The sequence below is a fragment of the Oryctolagus cuniculus genome, chromosome 19 (assembly GCF_964237555.1).
Source record: "Oryctolagus cuniculus chromosome 19, mOryCun1.1, whole genome shotgun sequence".
NCBI lineage: Eukaryota > Metazoa > Chordata > Mammalia > Lagomorpha > Leporidae > Oryctolagus > Oryctolagus cuniculus.
Genome location: NC_091450.1, coordinates 55510995 through 55532671, shown reverse-complemented (window position 1 = coordinate 55532671; position 21677 = coordinate 55510995). Strand labels below are relative to the sequence as shown.

At 44.3% G+C, this 21677-nt stretch overlaps 1 protein-coding gene across 1 annotated transcript in view; it reads left to right on the top strand.

Moving 5' to 3' along the window:
- LOC138846894 (glutamate receptor ionotropic, NMDA 2A-like) overlaps window positions 1–21677 on the top strand; it is a 171441-nt gene that overhangs the window by 57 nt on the left and 149707 nt on the right. The window contains exons 2-4 of the mRNA XM_070063914.1: window positions 129–286; window positions 6626–6831; window positions 10220–10389. Coding sequence (XP_069920015.1) covers window positions 129–286; window positions 6626–6831; window positions 10220–10389 — 534 coding nt within the window. The remainder of the gene's footprint in view (window positions 1–128; window positions 287–6625; window positions 6832–10219; window positions 10390–21677) is intronic.

Sequence of the window (21677 nt, the reverse complement as noted above, 5' to 3'; positions counted from 1 at the left end):
CACACGCACGCATGCATACCCCGACTGCCCGCCAGCGCTCTTGTGGGAGTCAGCACCGCGTCCGCTGCTGCCCAAGAGCCTGCACAAGCTGTGAGGAGCCGTGCTCGACGCTGCTGGCCAAGCCTGAGGGAGACCCAGCGGCTCCAAGGTCAGGCCAGGATCAGGAGAGGCTGCATGTCTGAGGCTGCAGCACTATTTCCCAGGCGCGGTTGTCTTCTTCAGCCCCTTCCGGAAGCAACGGCCTTGGCAGACCTCTATCCCGCCAGCAGACCGGGCCCCCTTGGAGGTGAGTGACGTGTGGCTGTTGCGGCTTCCCGCTGGGGTCTTGGGTGCCGGCGTGCCTGTTGCTCTTGGTCCCGAAGGCTCCGGTGGAGTCGCAGTTGTGCTGTGCAGACGGTCTGGAAGGGTCCCCAGGGTGCGAGCAGCTGTGCGAGAGCAGAGGTGGCTCCATCTCCTCCCGGAACTGCCCCACATTCCCGTCTGTTTGCTTTTTGAGGGCCCAGCCACCCTGCTCTAGACCTCTGAGAGTGTTGTTGGGAGGAACGAGAGCGAGAATGTGTGTCTGTGTCCTGGTCTAGGAGGGCAGTTTCCGGTTACTCGCGTTTGGTGTGCTGTTAGTACTCTGTGGGTTTTTTATGAAAGACCGTTGTCAGGCCCAGGTGTACCATCTGTTCTTAATTTGATGATTTTATTTTTTTAATACCGCAAAAGTAATGAAGGTTTTGTGAAATAGGTTTTCTGTGTCTATCGGGATACTTTGTGGCTTTTCCCATGTGGATTCTGTTCTGGGATATATTGCTTTGGTATGGTAGCCATCCTTGCATTCCCGGAGTAACTCTCAGTTGCACACAGTGTGCTAAGCTTTGTTTGTGCTCCCGGATGGCATTTGGTAATATTTTATTGAGGCATGTGACATATTCATGATGGATATTTGTGTGCCATTTTCTTTATGATGTGTGCTTGTTTTGGATGTTAGGATAACGCTAGTCTGATGGAATAAAAAGGAAAGTTTTTCCTCTTCATCTCCTTTTTGGAAGGGTGTGCAAAGAATGGATTTTAATTATCCTTTAAATGGGAGTTTTTACCGGTGGAGCCGTCTGTTCCTGGAATTTTCTTCATGTGTGTTTGTTTCCCACTACTGCAGTCTCTTTTCAAATTATGAGTGTATTTAGGGTTTCTTGTTTTACTGTATTCAGTTTTAGTGGTTTGTGTCTTTCTGAGAATCAGTCCACACTGTATCGACATTGACCAAATCCTTGTGCCTTGGCTTTTCCATAGTGCTTTCTGATTATTATTTTGGTAAGGTAGGTAATCGTGTCTTCTCTGTCGTTTCTGTTGTGAAGTCACTTGAGTCTGTTCCCTTTTTTCCTGCGGATAAACATTTTGTCCATGTCACTGAGTGTTCAAGAATAGTATTTTGGTCTCACTGAATTTCTGTTGTGATATTTTCTATTCCGTTGGATTTATATCAGTTTGTATATTTTTCCTCCTTCCAGTTTCTTAAGATTTACTTTTCTGTTCTAGTGTTTTAAGGTAAAATCCCCACCTTGGGAGACCCAGAAAAATTACTGGCTCCTGGCTTTGGATTGCCCCAGCTCCAGCCATTGTGTCAATTTTGGGAGGTGTACTAGTGAATCGAAGACCCCCCCCTCTCTCTGCTTCTATATCTCTGCAACTCTGCCTTTCAAATAAATGCATAAATCTTTTAAAAGAAAAGATTGACAGTAGTTTTATCATTAGAAACAACATATGCTACAAGAGAACGGAGAAACTCTTTGAAGTACTGAAAGATAAAGAGTGTCAGCATAGAATTCTTTGCACAGTGAACGTATGTTTCCAGTGTGAGAGTGAAATAAAGATTCTAGACATAGGATCACAGAAATAATTCATCACCAGCAGATCCACACTACCAGAAATATTAGAAAAAGTCCTTTAGGGAGAAAGACAATGTTACTAAGTGGGTATTTGAATCAACACAAAAGATGAAAACATGAGAATTGAAAGCTACATGGTTAAATGTATACAGATTTTTTTTGACAGGCAGAGTGGACAGTGAGAGAGAGAGACAGAGAGAAAGGTCTTCCTTTGCCGTTGGTTCACCCTCCAATGGCCGGCACCGCCGGTGCGCTGTGGCCGGCGCACCGCGCTGATCCGATGGCAGGAGCCAGGAGCCAGGTGCTTTTCCTGATCTCCCCTGGGGTGCAGGGCCCAAGCACCTGGGCCATCCTTCACTGCACTCCCTGGCCACAGCAGAGAGCTGGCTTGGAAGAAGGGCAACTGGGACAGAATCCGGCACCCCGACCGGGACTAGAACCTGGTGTGCCGGCACCGCTAGGCGGAGGATTAGCCTAGTGAGCCGCGGCGCCGGCCATGTATACAGATTTTTAAACTGTTTAGTCACTTTAAAAGATAAATGACTTTTTTACAGCAAAAATACTAAACATGTAGCATACAGTTTATAGCTTTTTAAATTTAAATGTGTGGCAACTGTAGTACAACTGTAGGGAGAGTGAAATGGAAATACACCATTTGGCATTGGTGCAATATCACTTGAAGATAAATGTGATAAATTTAAAATATATACAATGAAACCTAAAGAAATCACTAAAGGTAAATAAATGGGGATATAATTAACCCGTAAAAGAAATAAAATGGAATCATGGAAAAGAAACTGATCCAAAAGTAGGCAGATAAAGAGGAAAAACAGAACATAGAACAGATAGAAAACACCTAACTAGGAGATTAATTTAAGCTTAGCTATTTCATTAATTACATTAAATGTAAATGGTATAAGGAACTCAATTACAAGGCAGAGAGATTATAACATTGAATCAAAAAACAAGACCCAAGTATAGGCTCCGTAAGTGAAATTCAGTTTGAATGTAATAGCTTGAAAATTGAAATATGGAGAAAGAAATACACATTAGTCATCTACAAAACTGGACTACCTACATTAGCAACACAGATCATGGAGTACTTTTAGGATCATGGGATATTTTCAATGATAAAGAAAGTCAATTCATGATGATAAATGCTTTGATCCATCAGTAAGACATCAATCTAAGTATTTATAGACCTAGTAACACAGCTTCAAGATGCTGAAGCAAAAGTTGATAGAACTGCAAGGTTTATCTGAAAAAAATCCATAACTGGAATGGGAGATTTCATTATTCTTATCTCAGTAATCAGTAGAGCAAGCAGATAAAAGTTGGTATGGAAACAGTCTTAAAGACATCACAAACTAGTTGACTTAATACACATATGTAGAACACTGAAATCAATAACAGATCACACATGTTTTGAAAGCACTCAGAAAATATATATGGATGTAATTCTTTAGGTCATGAAGGAAGTTTTAATAAATTTAAAAGGATTTACTTAGTGCTTCAAGGAATACATGAGAGCTATAATTGAATGACAAAGATTTCTGGAAAATTTTCCATTGTTAACACAATAAACAACACTTTTAAATAACCTGTGAGTCAAAGAATAATGACTAAAAGACAACTTTTTATGTTATCTCCTACCAGCAACCCCAGGCTCTTGGGGAAGCTGTTTTTCCCTCAGGCGTGGGATGACATCCTCAGTTAGCTAAGAGATAGGGCATGTGGCTGCCTGTGTCATTGTTTCTCAGGATAGTCAGGAGATGGCCACACAGTGATCATGTGTGTGAGGGCATAGAGGAAGTGTTTGTTGACACAAAGAATGGAACACTGTATCCACATGGGTGTGGGTATAGTCCCAGGCAAGCTACATTTCTTGTCTTCATGAGAGTTTTTATCTGATGGTCAAAGTAGTACCCAAAGCAAGATTTGGGGAATTAAGATCCAAAATCTTGTTAAATTCTGAAATGTTCCATGTGTCATCTTTCTCATCTAACAAACTGGTGTTGTCATTTGGATTTAAATTTCATGATGGCAGAGAAGAAAAAGATGCTAGAGACCAGTTAAGACAATAATTTTTCAAAGATTTTTCTTTTTTGTACAGAAGAGGACTAGGAGTGTTTATGTGTCATCATCATAGTCCCTAGGGTATTAAACAGTGATTATAACTTTTTTTCCTATTCAGGTAAATATTAGAATACAAGTGACTGATGACAGTAACTCTGGTCTGAAATATTTTTAAGTAGCTAATTCAGAAAATTCAACTCAAATTTATAAAAATAACGTGAATTTTAATACATTATTTTAAGTAGTCTTGCAACATCAAAAGTGCAATTTTCTTTTCTGTGCTGTATTATAGATGGTGAATTTGAGCCCAAACACACAGGGCTAGTTTTTCACCAATTAATATAATTAATAGCAAAGACAGGATAAGAGAAAACATTTTCTTTCTTCTAGAATTATATGTGTTGGGTCCACTACACCAGTCCTCTTTCTTTCTAGGTTCTCTATCGATAATAATGATCATGACAATAATAAGATGTTGTTGATGAGGATGAGGATGAACTCCAGGGACCTTACTCATTATATCTTTGTAGGCCAGTACTTGTTATACTGTGGACACTTAATAATGTTTACTGAATGAATATACAATGATAACTCCTCATAGAGCTATGATTTTGACCTAGGCGAATACAGGATCTGGGACCTCGATCCAGGGCTCCCACATGGGTATCAGTTGCCAGGTACTTGAGCCATCACCTGCTGCCTCCAAAGGTCTGCATTGATAGGAAGCTGGAATTGGGAGCTCGGGCTGGGAATTGAACCCAAGCATTCTGATATGGGATGTGGGTGTCCCAAGCCATGTTGCAACCAATTCACCAAATAGCAGCCCTCTATATTAGCTTTCTTAAAAAAATTTATTTATTTATTTATTTTTTGAAAGTCAGAGGTACACAAAGAGAAAAGGACAGGCAGAGAGAGAAAGAGAAAGAGAGAGAGAGAGAGAGGGCTCCTATCTGCTGGGTCAATCCCCAGTTGGCTACAATGGCTGGAGCTGCACTGATCTGACCCAGACCAGCTTTGGCTGGAATTTTGCTGTGAAGTGCTCTGTGTCATGTGGTCAGTGACATCATCAAAGGTTGTGCTGGCTGCACAACCTTAGTTTATGTTTGCCTTAGTTTATGTTGCCTTGGGGATTTAGGAGCCTAGTGTGCCAGGCAGGTCGGGTTTTGTGGCTATGACACAGTTACTGTAGCTCAGTTAACAGAAGCACCCTGCAGAATTGGAAAGCACCTTCAGATTCAGACTCCTGGTGCCCTGCTTGTCCACCATTCATTTCATGTGATGCTGATGTTACTGGAGGGGTGGGGAGGGGTCACAGCCACCCAGATGAGCATGGACTTGGCACTTAGCTTTTCAGACGAGGTGCTTCCCTGGAGTTTATTGTCACAAACACAGCACTGACCTGCGGTATCAAGTGATCACGTGTGGGAGCAGGAGCAGGAGGAGGAAGGAGCCGGCGCTAGTCAGGGCAGCTTATTCTCAGTGTGTGTGAGCAGTGCCAATAAGCTGTCAAAAAAATTATGGTTTAAAACAAACAGCCAGCTGGCACCACGGCTCACTAGGCTAATCCTCTGCCTGCAGTGCTGGCACACAGGGTTCTAGTCCTGATTGGGGTGCTGGTTCTGTCCCGGTTGCTCCTCTTCCAGTCCAGCTCCCTGTTGTGTCCCGGTAACGTAGTGAAGGATGGCCCAAGTCCTTGGGCCCTGCACCCATATGGGAGACCAGGAGGAAACACCTGGCTCCTGGCTTCAGATTGGCGCAGCGCGCCAGCCGCAGCATGCCAGCTGTAGTGGCCACTTGGGGGGTGAACCAATGGAAAAGGATGGCCTCTCTCTCTGTCTCTCTCTCTCACTGTCTAAATCTGCCAGTCAAAATAAAAATACAGCCCACAGCCTTCAATTCACTTTCACCAAGACGCTCAAGCAGCTCAGAGGGAGCACAATTGATTCTGTTTTGACAGGTCCTGATGTACGCTAAGCACTGCCTTATTTATTTGTCATGATGTTCTTAGGAAGAAGGTGGGATTGTGTACATTTTACAGCTGGGAAAACGAAGCTGTCAGTGATGAAGCGTGTGCCTAGAGTATTTCAGTTAGAACGAAGGTACTTCAATGAACTCCTAGAAAATGGAATTCAAAGATGACTTGATTTTGTTGCAAAAATGTTTGAATTCCACAACGTAGGTTTTTTTTAATAATAGACGTTTTCATTAAGTTTTTTCAAGACCTCTCATGTAGGTATCCATGTCAAAATTTTTTATACCAAAACCAATTTTTTCGTAGCAGGCATTTGGTGCAACAGTTAGGTACTTCCTGGGACACCCGCATCCTTTTTGGAGGGCTGGATATAGACCTTGCTGAGTTTTTCAGAAGTCTACGCTTTTTCCGTCACATCCGTGACAATGAGCTCTGGCAGGACATCATGCTTTGGTGCCACTCCCAGACATGCATGTTCAGTTCCTCTGTGGAGGAGCTGGGGGGAACTGCGACGCAATACTCTGTTTTCTCATTAGCCCCAGTTTGTCTTAACCTGTGAGCAAGAGCACATGTTTAGGAAAGTAAGAGGACAGCTCTTACGGCAGATGGATTTCTGCTCCCACGCCTTCCGTGGGAAGGACTTGCCCTGCCAGAAGTCAGAGGCACAAGGCAGCACTGGTGTATCTCTGTGTTTGTGGTGCAGGTGGGTAAGTGGGAGAACCAGACCCTGAGCCCGAGGCCCACGGTGAGGCCCCGGTACAAGTCCTTCTCTGACTGTGAGCTGGATCACAACCACCTGAGCATCATCACCCTGGAGGAGGCCCCCTTCGTCATCGTGGAAGACATCAACCCGCTGACTGAGGCCTGTGTGCTGAACACGGTGCCGTGTCGGAAGTTCATCAAAATCAAGTGAGTGCCAGGGAGGCTGTGGTCTGGACATGCCCACGCCTGTCACATAGTGCAAGTCACTGATCACAACAGCATCTGTACTACAAAACGTAACACAGAACACACTGTTGTGATAGCTGTAGTGTTAGCAATGGGCTTATGTTTATGATTGCCTAGAGATGCACTAAGTTTACATGCATTAAATTCTCACAGCCATATGAGGTGAGGGCGTTTGCCATTTACAGTTGATACAGTTTAGTTATGGGCAGGTTGGAGAACATGGCTGAAGCCATCCAGAGGTATGGCTGACTCCAGCTGTGTTCTTAACCATGGTGCTCAGTCATCCCCCAGCATCCTAAAAAGTCTCTCCTTAAAGTCTCCTTAAAGGATTTCTTTTTTTTTTTTTGACAAGCAGAGTGGACAGTGAGAGAGAGAGAGAGAGAGAGAGGTCTTCCTTTGCCGTTGGTTCACCCTCCTATGGCCGCCGCAGCCGGCGCTCTGCAGCCGGTGCACCATGCTGATCCGAAGGCAGGAGCCAGGTGCTTATCCTGGTTTTAAACATTTTTCTGTCCGTTCCCTCCCTGGCACGTCCCCCCTCCTCTGTATTTCCCAGACTGGGGGTCGACACAGCTTGGGAATGATTTCCTGATGCTGTAGAGGTGGAGTTTGAACCACTGACAGCATGCCAGTGTTGCATCCCTGCTGGAGAGTCACGGGTTGGTGGAGGTTGGAGGGGACTGTGCAGGGAAGTCATGGGCTGGAGGAGGATGGAGGGGACATTGCAGGTTTGTTACCAAGGGCCATTCTGATTTCAGTGGGTGTTGGGAGCCAAGCTTGACCGCGTGAAGAAAGCAAGGAGCATAACATCTGTGGGACAACACCCTGTGTGCTTCATTATGGCCCATGAGTGTAGTCTCTTCTTCATAGTCGATAGCAGGAGTTTACAGTCTTTGAAAATCAGAAGGCCTAGAGCTGAAACCAAGCAGATGTCCACATCCCAGTTTGCATGACTATGAAGTACATAAGCCAAAAATCAATGACTCCCTATGAAAGAATTGATATTTTTACTGAACACTGTGAACAGCGTCTCAGGTACAAGCTCAAATTTTGTTGTTGTTGTTCCTGTACGGAGGGGCAGCTTGTGACTTTGCCTTTTCTGCTTGAGAACATGAGAAGTTTACTATGTATAGAGGTGAATTAAAGCCTTTGACTTCCGTGGGAGCAATACAAAATTAGAATCCATGAATCCCAACATTAACATAGGTTAAAGCAATTAAATTTCCTAAATGTAGCATTTTGAGTCAGGCTAATTGGTTACAAAAATAATTCCTGTTGGACAACATGACTGTATTTACTTGGTACTGATTTTTCCAGGGAAAAACCTGCCCTTTCTAGCCTCTGGGAGATTCTGGGGTCTTGGAGGCCCATATTAGTCTCCAAAACCAATTTAGGTATTGAATCCAGTGGTTATCACATGGAATATATACAAGGGTGGTACCCCAGATCTGGGGTCATCTCCCTGGAGGCTAGAGCTCAAAGTCTACATGGTGATCATGGCTGTAGAAGCAGAGTGGTTGAGGCAAACTCAAGGGCAGCATGACTGTGGTGGTGAGGAAGGTCGGTGGTTGGTGATTCTGGAATAAAGGAGAGCTCCAGGGAAAAGGTGGCATTTTCAACCTACTTCTGCTACTCAGTTATATTTTCAAGTCTGTCCACATTCATGGATGTAGCTATAAATAAACCTCTCTGACTCGATTATGTGTGTATAACAAATTATATATGATATATGTAGTCCATATTAACTGGAGAATTTGATGGAAAAATCCTAATATGAAAAGGCAAAAATCATTTTCTACCATTAAAAATAGCTGTGCTTCTCATTATTTTTTCCTCCAGTAATTTCGTAAACTCATTAGTTTTTACATAGCTGTGATTATTATTTATAGTATTATATAACCTCTTTTTTAAACTAAGAGATAGAAATGTACTTACCTACTATGAAGTTGAGTGTCTTCAAACATTATTTTAGTGCTTAGACGATAGTCCTGTGTGTGATTGTGCTCAAAATGTAAGGTTACAGATGGAGCATCTACATTGTAGCATGTGTGATTCAAGTAGAGGGTAGAGCTACTGGGATGTTCCAGTGTAAGCAAGTTTGTTCCCTGAAGAGGCTGTGGTCTTCCTGCCTGCTTGTCTAAGACTTTCTGCTGTCAGTGGGGAAGACCATCATTTCCTTCCTTACCAAAGATGTTTCTGATTCATGTGGGTGTTCTTTTCTAGGAGTTGGTGGGGAGAGTACAGCAGGGTGCCTGGTAGAAAACAGTGAGGTTGACCCTGGCAGCTCAGGAGATAGGCTTTCCACTGGCAATATGGTCTCTGTTTTAATGGCGATTTTTCCCCCAGTCCTGGATATTACTCTTGAAAAGTTTGACCTTTTGTGCATCAAGCCATGTTGTTAGGAAGAAAAAATAGTACGAATGAGCCTTCATGGATAGTCGGGCCTAGTGTGAGAAGTTAATTCTGTGGACTCGGGCATGGGGTAGAACCCCATGATCGTAGGAGTTATCTAGGCACTTCCAGTTCTTCCCTTTGGTTTCAGGCCTCCGTACTTAGAGGATGAAGCAAAACCTTACTTTACTTGAGAATTTCACACCTTCTTCTCTTCCATTTTCCAATAAGTTTTTATGACTCAACTTAGATCAGATTTCTAAACTCTGGTTTAATGAAGTTGTATGTGGGGGCTGGTGCCATGGCTCACTTTGTTAATCCTTCCCCTGCAGCACCTGCATCCCATATGGGTGCCAGTTCTAGTCCCGGTTGCTCCTCTTCCAGTCCAGCTCTCTGCTGTGGCCCGGAAGGCAGTGGAGGATGGCCCAAGTGCTTGGGCCCTGCACCTGCATGGAAGGCCAGGGGGAAGCACGTGGCTCCTGGCTTCGGATCAGCATAGCTCCAGCCATAGCGGCCATTGCGGGGTGAACCAACAGAAGGAAGACCTTTCTATCTGTCTCTCTCTCACTGCCTACCTCAATCTGTCAAATAAAAAAAGAAGTTGAATTTGTTAGAAATGTTTAAAAATAAGAGTTAGTAACTCTTGCCTGTTGTGTAGAGGTACAAATGCTACCTAATTTGGAGAAACATCAGGGAGCTCAATCCAGCAAATGGTATAAAGCATTTAGTGCAGTGCCTAACTGCAGTGTAGTAACTTCTCAGTAAACATTAGCTATTGTGCTAGTAACCGCTATAATTAAAGACACTTGCTCCTCTGGCCGCCATGAGCTCAGTGTGCGTCCATGGAAAAGTTACTTCCCTTCTTGAACTTCAACTTCGCAAAGCTAGTAGAAGAGTATAGCTAATGACTAGACAAGTCTTCCAGTACTAACAGCCCATGGTCTTGGGATTTTCTTTGCAGCAATTCAGCTAACAAGGGGATGAACTTTAAGAAATGCTGCAAGGGGTTCTGCATTGGTATCCTGAAGAAGCTCTCCTGGATGGTCAAGTTTACCTATGACTTCTACCTGGTGACCAAAGGGAAGCATGACAAAAATGTCAACAATATGTGGATTGGAGTGATTGGGGGAAGTAAGTCACCTTTCCACCCCGGCCTCCCATTCTGACAGGGGCCTGTGGTCAGAAGTGTTGGGAAGAACATGTAAAGGTGCCATTCTTTTTATGCCTTACCTCCAGGTGGTTACCACAAAGCGGTCCTGGCAGTGGGCTCGACAACATCAATGAGGAGCGTTCTGAAGTGGTGGAATTCTCCGTGCCCTTTGTGAAGACAGGGATCAGTGTCATGGTTTCAAGAAGCAATGGCACTGTCTTGCCTGCTGCTTTTCTAGTTAGGTGAACATCATAGGGAATCCTGCTTCGCTATAAGAAATTATAGTTTGCTGAAAGCATGGGACTGGACCAGAGCTAGCTGTTTAGCATGATTTGCCCACATCAGCATGTTCCAGAGCATGTTGCATTTATATTATCCCAACTCACACTCCCCCACCACCACTCCAGTTCACAGCTCTCATTAATCCTGTTACAAATCTCTGCTGAAAACTACTCTCATATATTCAGATACCAGTCTTCACTCTAGAATGCAAATTAATAAATATATGGCTTAGAGCCTTGAAAATATTTAAGAACTTAAACCTGGCTGTCCACAGTTAATTTAAATCAGTGCATAAAGCTTTATTCAACATCCATGTACACATCTTGCATCCCATGCTGTGGGGTAAATGCCAGTCATTTATTTATTAGATGCCAGAGGGAAAATAATGATGACTGCACTGTTATTTATACCAGTACTCTTGTAAACAAAATGGTAGTCTGAAGAATGTACACTGATTTAAAATTAATGGAATCACATTTTAAATATGGCTGTTCTTTAAGCCAAATAGTTTGCAAAGCAGGAAGATCTCTTGACTCTGTTTTAACGTAAGTTTATTTTCACATTAAAATATTCCCTTTTTGGATTTGTATATTTTCTCTTCCTTTAAACTTTTCTTCAGCTCTGTCTGTACATGTGTTGGATACCCCGGCTAGATTAGTGAAAACTCCATGGAAGGTAGCCCAGCCCAGTTCATTTTTCTCTCTCACAAGGAAAGTGTTGTGTTGACTTTTCTTTCACATGCATTATTTCCATTAGTGGATGTCTTGTTGACAATCAGGCACTTCAGAGCATTAACTCCCTCTTGGTACTGCTATATGCATGCATTCACCTCAAAGTTGTGAAGATTGGAACACACCTTAGAGGAAAGCAAGTAAGAGAGAGAAGGAAGTTCTACGAAGCTTAATCAAAGAGTTGCAGAGAGAGTTAGAAACAAAGAGAGAGAAAAAGAAAGGCAAAGAAAGAGAGAGGTCTTCTATTTGCTAGTTAACTCCCCAATGGCTGTGATGACCAAACTGAGCCAATACAAAGTCAGGATCCAGGACCTTTTTCCTGGTCTCTCAAGTGGTTTCAGTGGTCCAGTGACTTGGGGCATCCTGTGCCACATTCCCAGGCACATTAGGAGGGAGCTGCATGGGAAGAGGAGCAGTCAGGACTCGAATTGGCACCCATATGGGATGCTGGCACTGCGTATCGTGTCTTTAACCTGCTAGAACACAGCACTGTCCCTGACAGTATGGTTTTATTCTTTCTTGATTTTGATCTATTTATGTTTATTGATTTGCAAATGTGGAACCACCATGGCATTTCTGGGATAAATTCCAATTGAAGGTAATATATGAGCTTTACCATGTGATTTTGGAGTTTTTATTTTGGCTAGAATTTTATTGAGAATGTTTTCACCTGTTTCATTAAGGATATAGGGTGGCAATTTTCTATGCATTTCGTGTCTTTTGTAGTTCCTGGCATCAAAGGAATGCTGGCCTCATAAAAAGTGTTTGCCAAAATTCAGTGTTATTCAGTATTTTGAAGCAGTTTGAGAAGTGTTGAAGTGCCTTTTGAAATGTTTTATTGAATTCAGTTGTAATGCAAGCAGTTTTCATTGCTGGAGTTTAGTGCCTGGAGTTTGCTGGAAAACTTTTAATTACTGCTTCAATCTCACTGACTTTAAAGGGTCTTTTTCAGATGTCTGTGTCTTCTGGGTTTAATCTTAGTAGTTTACCTGTATGTGTTATGGAGGAATTTCTCCATTTCTTCCTGTTTTTTCCAATTTTTTAGCATATGATATTGAATAGCAATTTCTTTTGAAGCCTTGTATTTCAGTGATGTTGGTTATTATGTCTGCTTTTTCATCTGTAATTTCACTTACTGTAGAGTTTTTCTCTTTTGTTATGTTAGTCTGGTTACAGAATTATCTATTTTTTTCAAATTTTATGTCAGGTATACAAATTTCATGCATTTCTTCTATACAGAGTCAAAACATACTGATACTTCATCCCATGCTACAATCCCTCCATCCTGCTCTCAAACCCTTCTGCTCATTTCCTCTTTTGTTACTACTCTTTTTTTAAAAAAATTTTTGACAAGCAGAATGGACAGTGAGAGAGAGAGACAGAGAGAAAGGTCTTCCTTTGCCGTTGGTTCACCCTCCAATGGCCGCCGCAGCTGGCGCACTGCGACCAGCGCACCGTGCTGATCTGAAGGCAGGAGCCAGGTGCTTCTCCTGGTCTCCCATGCGGGTGCAGGGCCCAAGCACTTGGGCCATCCTCCACTGCACTCCCGGGCCACAGCAGAGAGCTGGCCTGGAAGAGGGGCAACCGGGACAGAATCCAGTGCCCCGACTGGGAATAGAACCCAGCATGTCAGCACCGCAAGGCGGAGGATTAGCCTATTGAGCCACAGCACTGGCCTTGTTACCACTCTTAATTCTTAATAATTATCTATTTTCAATTAACTATATACTCATATGTTTAGCCATACAATAAGTAGAGAACAGTATAAAAAAAAAAAAACACTGTAGAAAATCATCTATCACAGAATGTCAGTTTCCCTCCTACCCATTACCCTTTAGGTCTCTATTGGTTACCACAAATCAGGGTAACATATGGTATTTGTCCTTTCAGAATGCCTTATTTCACTAAATATACTGGTTTCCAATTATATCCATTTTGTTGCTAAAGACAGCATCTCTGTAATCCCCAATGGGTTGTGTTACCTAGTGTATATAGACCATGATTTCTTTATCCATTTATCAGTTCATGGACATCAGGGTTGATTCCATGTCTTAGCTATTGTGAACTGAGCTGTGCTAAACTTGGAGGTGCAAATAATCCTTTCAAATATGCTGATTTCATTTCCTAGGGGTAAATCACCTTGAGATGGATTGCTGAGTCATATAGTAGATTTATTTCCAGCTTTCTGAGGTATCTCTGCTTGCTTCCACAATGGCTTCACCAGTTTATGTTCCCACCAACAGTGGATTACGTTCCCATAGTTGTCACATCCTCAGTAGCATTTATTGTTTGTTGATTTCTGTATGTGAGCCATTCTAACTGTTGTGCAGTGAAACCTCATTGTCATTTGGATTTGCAATTCTGTGATGGTTTGTGATCTTGAGCATTTTTTCAAGTGTCTGTTGGCCATATGAATGTCCTCACTTGAAAAAATGCATGTTCAAGTCCTTTTCCCATTTCTAAACTGGATTTTTTGTTTTGTGGTTGTTGAGTTCCTTGAACTCTTTATGGATTCTGGATATTAATCTTTTATCAGTTTCATAGCTTGGAAGTATTTTCTCCCATTCTTTCAGTTGCCGTTTCACTTTGCTGAGTGTTTCTTTTGTAGCGCAGAAGCTCCTTGGCTTGATGGAATCATATTTGTCTCTGCTTTTATTGCTTGTGCTTCTGGGATCTTTTTCCCCAGAAATCTTTGCCTATGCCAATACCTTTCGGTTTTCCCCAATGTTCTCTAGTAGTTTGATGAGATTGAGTTTTAGATTTTGTTCCTTGAAGTATTTTTAATTGGTTTTTGTATAAGGTGTAAGGCATGGGTCTTCTTTCATAGTTCTGCATGTGGAGGTCCAGTTTTCCCAGGACCATTTTTTGAAGAGACTGCCCTTTGCACCTGGGATTGATCTTTAGCCCATTTGTCCAATAGCATTTGTTTGTAGATGTGTGCACAGATTTCTGGAGTTTCTTTTCTGTTCCATTGGTCTATATGTCAATTTTTTGCTTATACCATGCTGTTTTGATTGTAACTGCCCTGTTCTGTGTCTTGCAGTCTGTCGTTGCGATGCTTTGAGCTTTGTTTATGTATATGTTTTAAATTTGTATTTAACAAATATAAATTTCAAAAGTGCAGCTTTTGGATTATAGAGGCTTTCCCCCCCATAACCTCCCTCCCACCCACAGCCATCCCATCTCCCACCCCCTCTCCCATCCCATTCTTCATCAAGATTCATTTCCAATTAGTTTTATATACAGAAGATCAACTTAATATATACTAAGTAAAGATATCAACAGTTTGCACCCACGCAGATACATAAAGTATAAAGTACTGCTTCAGTACTAGTTTTACCATTAATTCGCATAGTACAACACATGAAGTATAGTGCTCATTAAGAAATGCCACGCATTTACTTTCTTTCCCCCATTTTCTTTTTAATAGGTACAGTAGCATCTTAGGAACATCAGATTACTTGTTAGAACAAGGAAACTGTCTTCCAAAACCTGCCTTACAGACTGTCAGCCAGGATATCTCCTGCACGTGGCCTTTAGGAGAAGGAGACAGGCAAAAATGCAGCGTTAAGAACACAGTTGCATAGGGAAGCAATGCCTCTCTACATGTTTCCTCTAACTTCTATTTCAGATCATTGGGCAGAGAGAGTGCATATTCAGGGAGTTCTTATCCCCTGCCCGAGCCCCCATCACAGAGAGAGAGATGCAGTGGTAAAATGGACCAGTATATTACATCCTTAATCCTCACTTTCAGTGGAGACAAGGGTTACTTAGAGGACTTTTCTCATCACTCTGGTTAACGTGTTTCAGGTTTGGATCAGAAGTGAGCAGAGGGCCTGTGGCATTATGGAAAGGACCTGAGTTGGTGTTAGTCTGAATTGAGGTCAGTCTGTGGCTTGACCTGTTTCTAGGGGAGTTATATGGCATCTTTCATCCTTCTCTGCCTCTTCCTCAAAATGGAGATAATCGTGGTTTCTTCATCCATTTGTTGTGAATATAAATAAGTTTAGGTACTTGCGGTAGTACCTGGTACACCAAACGTTCTGTTTATGTAGTCTTTGTCCTTATTAAAAATGTGGATGTGTGTGCAGGAAAGGGCGTGATTGTGGGGAGCAGCTGGGGGGAACTGTGGCCCGATACTCTGTTTTCTCTTTAGCGCCAGTTTGTCTTAACCTGTGGGCAAGTGCATGTGTTGAGGAAAGTAACAGGACAGCCCTTATGGCAGATGGATTTCTATTCCCATACCTTCCATGGGGAAGACTCACCCTGCTGGAAGTCAGAGGCACAAAGCAGCAAAAAGCCTAAAACTGGGATTCCAGATGAAATAATCTTACTTTACTTTCATTTAAAAATATTTAAATGAACACTGACCAAAAATAATGCGTAGTCTGGTGCTTTGGGGACCTGACTCTGTGCTGTCATCCAAGGCACTCTTTCTCCAGGTTGTCATTTTAATTTGTCATTCCTTGGGTATTAGATCACTGGATGGTTGAGTATAATTAGTTATTGTGAAAGTTGAAGGTGGAGGGAGGAAAGAGAGAGAGAGGGAAGGAGTCTTCCATCTGCTGGTCTACTACCAAATTGGCTGCAGTGGGCAGAGCTGAGTATCTGAAGCCAGGAGCCAGGAGCCTCCCTGGGGTCTCTTCATGGGTGCAGAGGCACTAGGACTTGGGGCATTTTTTACTGCCTTCCCAGACCACAGCAGAGAACTGCATTGGAAGTGGAACAGCCAGGACTCGAACTGGCGTCATGGGATGCCGGCACTGCGGGTGGTAGCTTGACCCACTACCCCACAGTGCCGGCCCTTCCAGGAAGCCTTTACCCCTGGGATCCAGCTGTCTGCTAACACGCCTGGGAAAGCGAAGGGAGATGGCCCAAGGACTTACGCCCCTGAACCCAGAATGGAGCACGAGATAAAAAGTCCCTGGGTTCTGCTTCAGCCTGTCCCAGTGCTGGCCTTTGTAGACACCTGAGGGGTGAACCCCGATATGGACTATCACTCAGAGAGAGAACAGTGCTTGCGATGGCCCCTGCACTGCTTCTCTCCCCACGTGGCTTTGATGGCCAGCGCTGGGCCAGGCAGAAGCCAGGAGGCAGGAGCTCCATTCAGGACTCCGAGCGGCAGGGAGGCAGGATCCAGAGAACCTGGGCAATCAGCAGCTGCCTCTCTGGGTCAAAGTCTGGAGCAGCGGGACTGAAGTAGCCCTGGGGCTTCTGTCCCTTGATGCTGAAATGCACAGATGCGTTCTGTAGTGCCATGGCAACGGCCACTGGGGCCTGCGCGTGCGTCCTGCACTTTGACCCGGAAGTGCACCCTCTGGCATGGCCGCCTCTGAGCTTGGCGCATAGGTAGGAGTCAGCGCCTGCGTCTGCTGCTGCCCGAGAGACTGCACAAGCTATGAGGTGAGGAGCCATCCTCGACGCTGGTGGCCAAGCCTGAGGGAGACCCAGCAGCCCCAGGGTCAGGCCGGGATCTGGAAAGGCTGCGTGTCCGAGGCTGCCGAGCCATTTCCCAGGAGCGTTTCTCTTCTTCGGCCCCTTCCAGAAGCAACGGCTTTGGCAGGCCTCTATCCCGCCTGCAGACTGGGCCCCCTTGGAGGTGAGTGACGCGTGGCTGTTGCGGATTCCCGCTGGGGTCTTGGGTGCCGGCGTGCCTGTTGCTCTTGGTCCCGAAGGTGCGGGTGGAGTCGCGGTCATGCAGTGCGGACATTCTGGAAGGGTCCCCAGGGTGCGAGCAGCTGTGCGAGAGCAGAGGTGGCACCATCTCCTGGAACTGCCCCATGTTCCCGTCTGTTTGCTTTTTGAGGGCCCAGCCACCCTGCTCTAGATCTCTGAGACTGTTGTCGGGAGGAAGGAGAGTGAAAGTGCGTGTCTGTGTCCTGGTCTAGGAGGACAGTTTCGGGTTCCTGGCATTGGGTGTGATATTAGCGCTCTGTGGGTTTTTCATGAAAGAGCCTTGTCAGGCCGAGGTGTACCTTGCGTTCCTAATTTGATGATTTGTTTTTAATACCGCAAAAGTAATGAAGGTTTTGTGAAATAGGTTTTCTGTGTTTATCGGGATACGCTGTGGGTTTTTCCCATGTTTGTTCTGTTCTGGGATAAATTGCTTATGTATGGTAGCCGTCCTTGCATTCCCAGAGTAACTCTCAGTTGCACACAGTGTGCTAAGTTTTGGTCGTGCTTCCAGATGGCATTTGGTAATATTTTGTTGAGGCATGTGACACATTCATGACGGATATTTGTGTGCCATTTTCTTTGTGATGTGTGCTTGTTTTGGATGTTGAGATAATGCTGGTCTGATGGAATAAAATGGAAGGATTTTCCTCTTCATCTCCTTTTTGGAAGGGTGTGAAAAGAACAGATTATAATTATCTTTTAAATGGGAGTTCTCACCAGTAGAGCCATTTGGTCCTGGACTTTTCTTCATGTTTTTTGTTTGTTTATTTTTGTTTCCCTGCTACTGCAGTCTCTTTTCAAAGTATAAGTGTATTTAGGGTTTCTTGTTTTACTGTATTCAGTTTTAGTGGTTTGTGTCTTTCTGACAATCAGTCCACACTGTATCAACATTGACCAAATCCTTGTGCCTTGGCTTTTCCATAGTGTTTTCTGATTATTATTTTGGTAAGGTAGGTAATCGTGTCCTCTCTGTCGTTTCTGTTGTGAAGTCACTTGAGTCTGTTCCCTTTTCTCCCTTGTTTCCTGCGGATAAACATTTTGTCCATGTCATTGAGTGTTCAAGAATAGTATTTTGGTCTCACTGAATTTCTGTTGTGATATTTTCTATTCTGTTGGATTTATTTCAGTTTGTGTATTTTTCCTCCTTCCAGTTTCTTAAGATTTACTTTTCTGTTCTAGTGTTTGAAGGTAAAATTGGGTTTATTGATCTGGTATCTGTATTCCTTAATATATACATGTATAGCAATACAGTTTGTCATGTGAAGCAAGTCCTGTCAACATGGAAAACTATATGGATGTACACAGTACTGGTAACATATTGAAGGAAACGAATCATTATGTAGGCAGAGGTTTTCACAGGCCTATGCTCATTGCAGCAGGATGCAGAATGGCCAGGCTGTGCTGTCTGTACATGCATATATGGTGTACATAGCCCATAATGTCATTATTCAGTCTTCAGGTGATGTGCATTTTGGTTGCTTGCCTATCTTTGCTCTTGTAATTAGCTGTAGTAAATATGAGGGCAGAGATCACTGTTTGTATGTTGATTTCATTTCCCTTTTGTATATTCCCAGGGCTGGAGTGGCTGGCTCATATGGTACATCTATCTTCAGATTTCTGAGGTATCTCCATACTGTCTTCCACAGTGGCTATAGCAGTTTACATTCCTACCAGCAGTGGATTAGGGTGTCTTTCCCCCACATCCTGAAGGCCATTGTAGTATTGATTTGCATTTCCCTGATGGCTAGTGATCCTGAGCATTTTTGCATGTGTTTGTTGGCCATTTAGATTTCCTTTCTTGAAATATGTCTGTTGAAGTCCCTTGCTTATTTCTTGATGGGTGGTTTGTTTTGCTGTTGTTGAGTTTCTTGAAAGTTTCTGGTACTTAATCCATTATAAGTTGCATACTTTGAAGATAATTCTGCCCATTCTGTTATTTGCTTTTTCATTTTGCTGAGTGTTTCTTTTGTAGTGCAGAAGCATCTCAATTTTTTTGTTTTCTTCTATTCTTTTGTTTAATCTTTTGTGATTCTCAGATATTGGACCTCCTTGGTTAAATTTATTCCAAGGTCCTTTATTTTCTTGGTAGCTACTTGAACAGGTTTGGTCATAGAGGTTCTTTCTCAGCCATGACATTGTTGGTGTATAAAAAGGCTGTTGATTTTCTATCCTGCCACGTTACCAAACTCTACTATGAGTTTTGAGAGTCTCTTAGTGGAATCTTTTGGATCTCCTATGTATAGAATCATGTCATCTGCACATAGGGGTAGTTGAACTTTCTCCATCCCCATTTGTATCTAACATTGAGAAATGAGAGAAAAAGTACCAACAGGATAACATGCACGTAGAAAATGTCAACAGTGACCTCAGATGCTACCTTTATATTCTATCTTGCTTCGTGGAACACAGGATTTGTCCTATTTCAAACATGATCCATACTTTAAATGCAAGGCTAGTTATGGAGATTGGAGATTGGGAAGCAGACCTGTGTTCCGTGGAGAACCATGTAGATCGTGGGTGTTTCAAGTCCTTGTGCGAATGGGTAAGTGTCTGAATAAATAAATTCCAAAGATTTCCTCATGTATAATTCAGAAATCATACCACACAGAATGTTTGTAAGGAAGAAGAGAATGAATGGGTACCAAAACCTTTTCTAAGACCCAGTTAAACTCTTTTTCAGATTCTTTGTTAGTAGGGCATGTAGTGCATATAGTATCAAATTCTAGATAAACTCTACTAGTTGGCCTTGATGTAGTATTTTATTTAGAGCTATATTTTCCTTTTTTAAAAGAATTTTGCTTTTTTTAAGGTATTTTTACTTGAAATTAAGAGTTAGAGAGAGAGAGAGAGAGAGAGAGAGATAGGTGTCTTCCATGTGCTGGTCCACTCCATAATTGGCTACAATGGATAGAGCTGAGGGGATCCAGAGCCAGGAGCCAGGGGCCAGGAGAATCGCTGGGGTCTCCTGCATGGGTGCAGAGGCACAAGGACTTCTACTGCATTCCCAGACCACAGCAGAGAGCTGCATTGGAACTGGAGCAGCTGGGACTCAAACCAGTGCCCATATGGGATGCCAGCACTGTGGTCAGTGGCTTCACCTGACCCCGCAGTGCCTGCCTCTCCTAGAGGCCCTTCCCTGTGGGATCCAGCTGTCTGCTAAGCAGCTTGGGAAAGCAGAGGGAGAAGGCCCAAGGACTTACGCCCCTGAACCCAGAATGGAGCACCAGATAAAATGTCCCTGGCTTCTGCTTTGGTCTGTCCCAGTGCCAGCCTTTGTAGTCATCTGTGGAGTGAACCCCTATATGGATGATCACTAAGAGAGAGAAATATTGTTTGCGATGCCCCCTGCACTGCTTCTCTCCCCACATGGCTTTGATGGCCAGGGCTGGGCCAGGCAGAATCCAGGAGGCAGGAGCTCCATTCAGGACTCCCACAAGGCCTGGAGGTAGGGTCCAGACTACCTGGGTCATCAGCCACAGCCTCCCTGGGTCACAGTCTGGAGCAGAGGGGCTGGAAGTGGCCCTGCTGCGTTGGACCCTGGATGTGCCAATGCATCCCCTGGTGCCATGGCAGCCGCCCATGGGGATTGCACCTGCGCCCAGCACTGTTCCTTGGAAGTGCATGTACATGCGTGGCCCCTTTTGACCCAATGTGCTCAGGTGGGAGTCTGCAGTGCATTGGCTCAACCCGAGAGCCTTTTCAAGCAACGAAGAGCCGTCCTCGACCCTGCTGGCGGAGCATGAGGGAGACCCAGCAGCCCCAGGGTCAGGCCTGGATCTGGAGAGGCCGGACCCGAGGCGGCCACATCAGTTACCTTGGGCTTCTGGAAATTACTAGGCTCGGTTCTCTTCTTCGGCTCCTTCCAGAAGAGTATGCCTCTTACTGAGTTCCTGTTCAAGAAGAACAGAAACGCTCTTTCTGCATTGAGTTTGGCATGTTGGCCTTTCTGTCATGGTGTGGGTGGGGGCTGGGGTGTGCATGCAAGGGGGTTAAGGGGATAGTAGGAGGAGGAAGAGTGTCAAGGGAGAAGCGGGAGCAGAGAGGAATGGGAGAGAATGAAAAGGTGGTATGAATGTGGGGAGGCGTGAAACGAAGCTAAGAAAGGCGTGTTGCAGAAAGGAAAGGGAGGGGGAGTGTGGCAGGAGTCCTGGAGAGTGTGGTGGGTGGTTGGGAGAGGAAGAACTTTTCCCACGGTTCCAGTACTGTTTTGGGGGTTTGCTGTGCCTGGCCAGATGTAGCCTTGGCCACATCCATGAGAAGAGGCCTTTACTCACAGCCTCTGCTCTGGATTGTGCAGCAGTGTAAGGTATGTGTGCAGAGAGAAATGTCTTCCTTTGCCGTTGGTTCACCCTCCAATGGCCACTGCAGCCAGCGTGCTGCGGCCGGCGCACTGTGCTGATCCGAAGGCAGGATCCAGGTACTTATCCTGGTCTCCCATGGGGTGCAGGGCCCAAGGACTTGGGCCATCCTCCACTGCTCTCCCTGGCCACAGCAGACAGCTGGCCTGGAAAAGGGGCAACCTGGACAGAATCTGGTGCCCCGACCGGGACTAGAACCTGGTGTGCCAGTGCCGCAAGGTG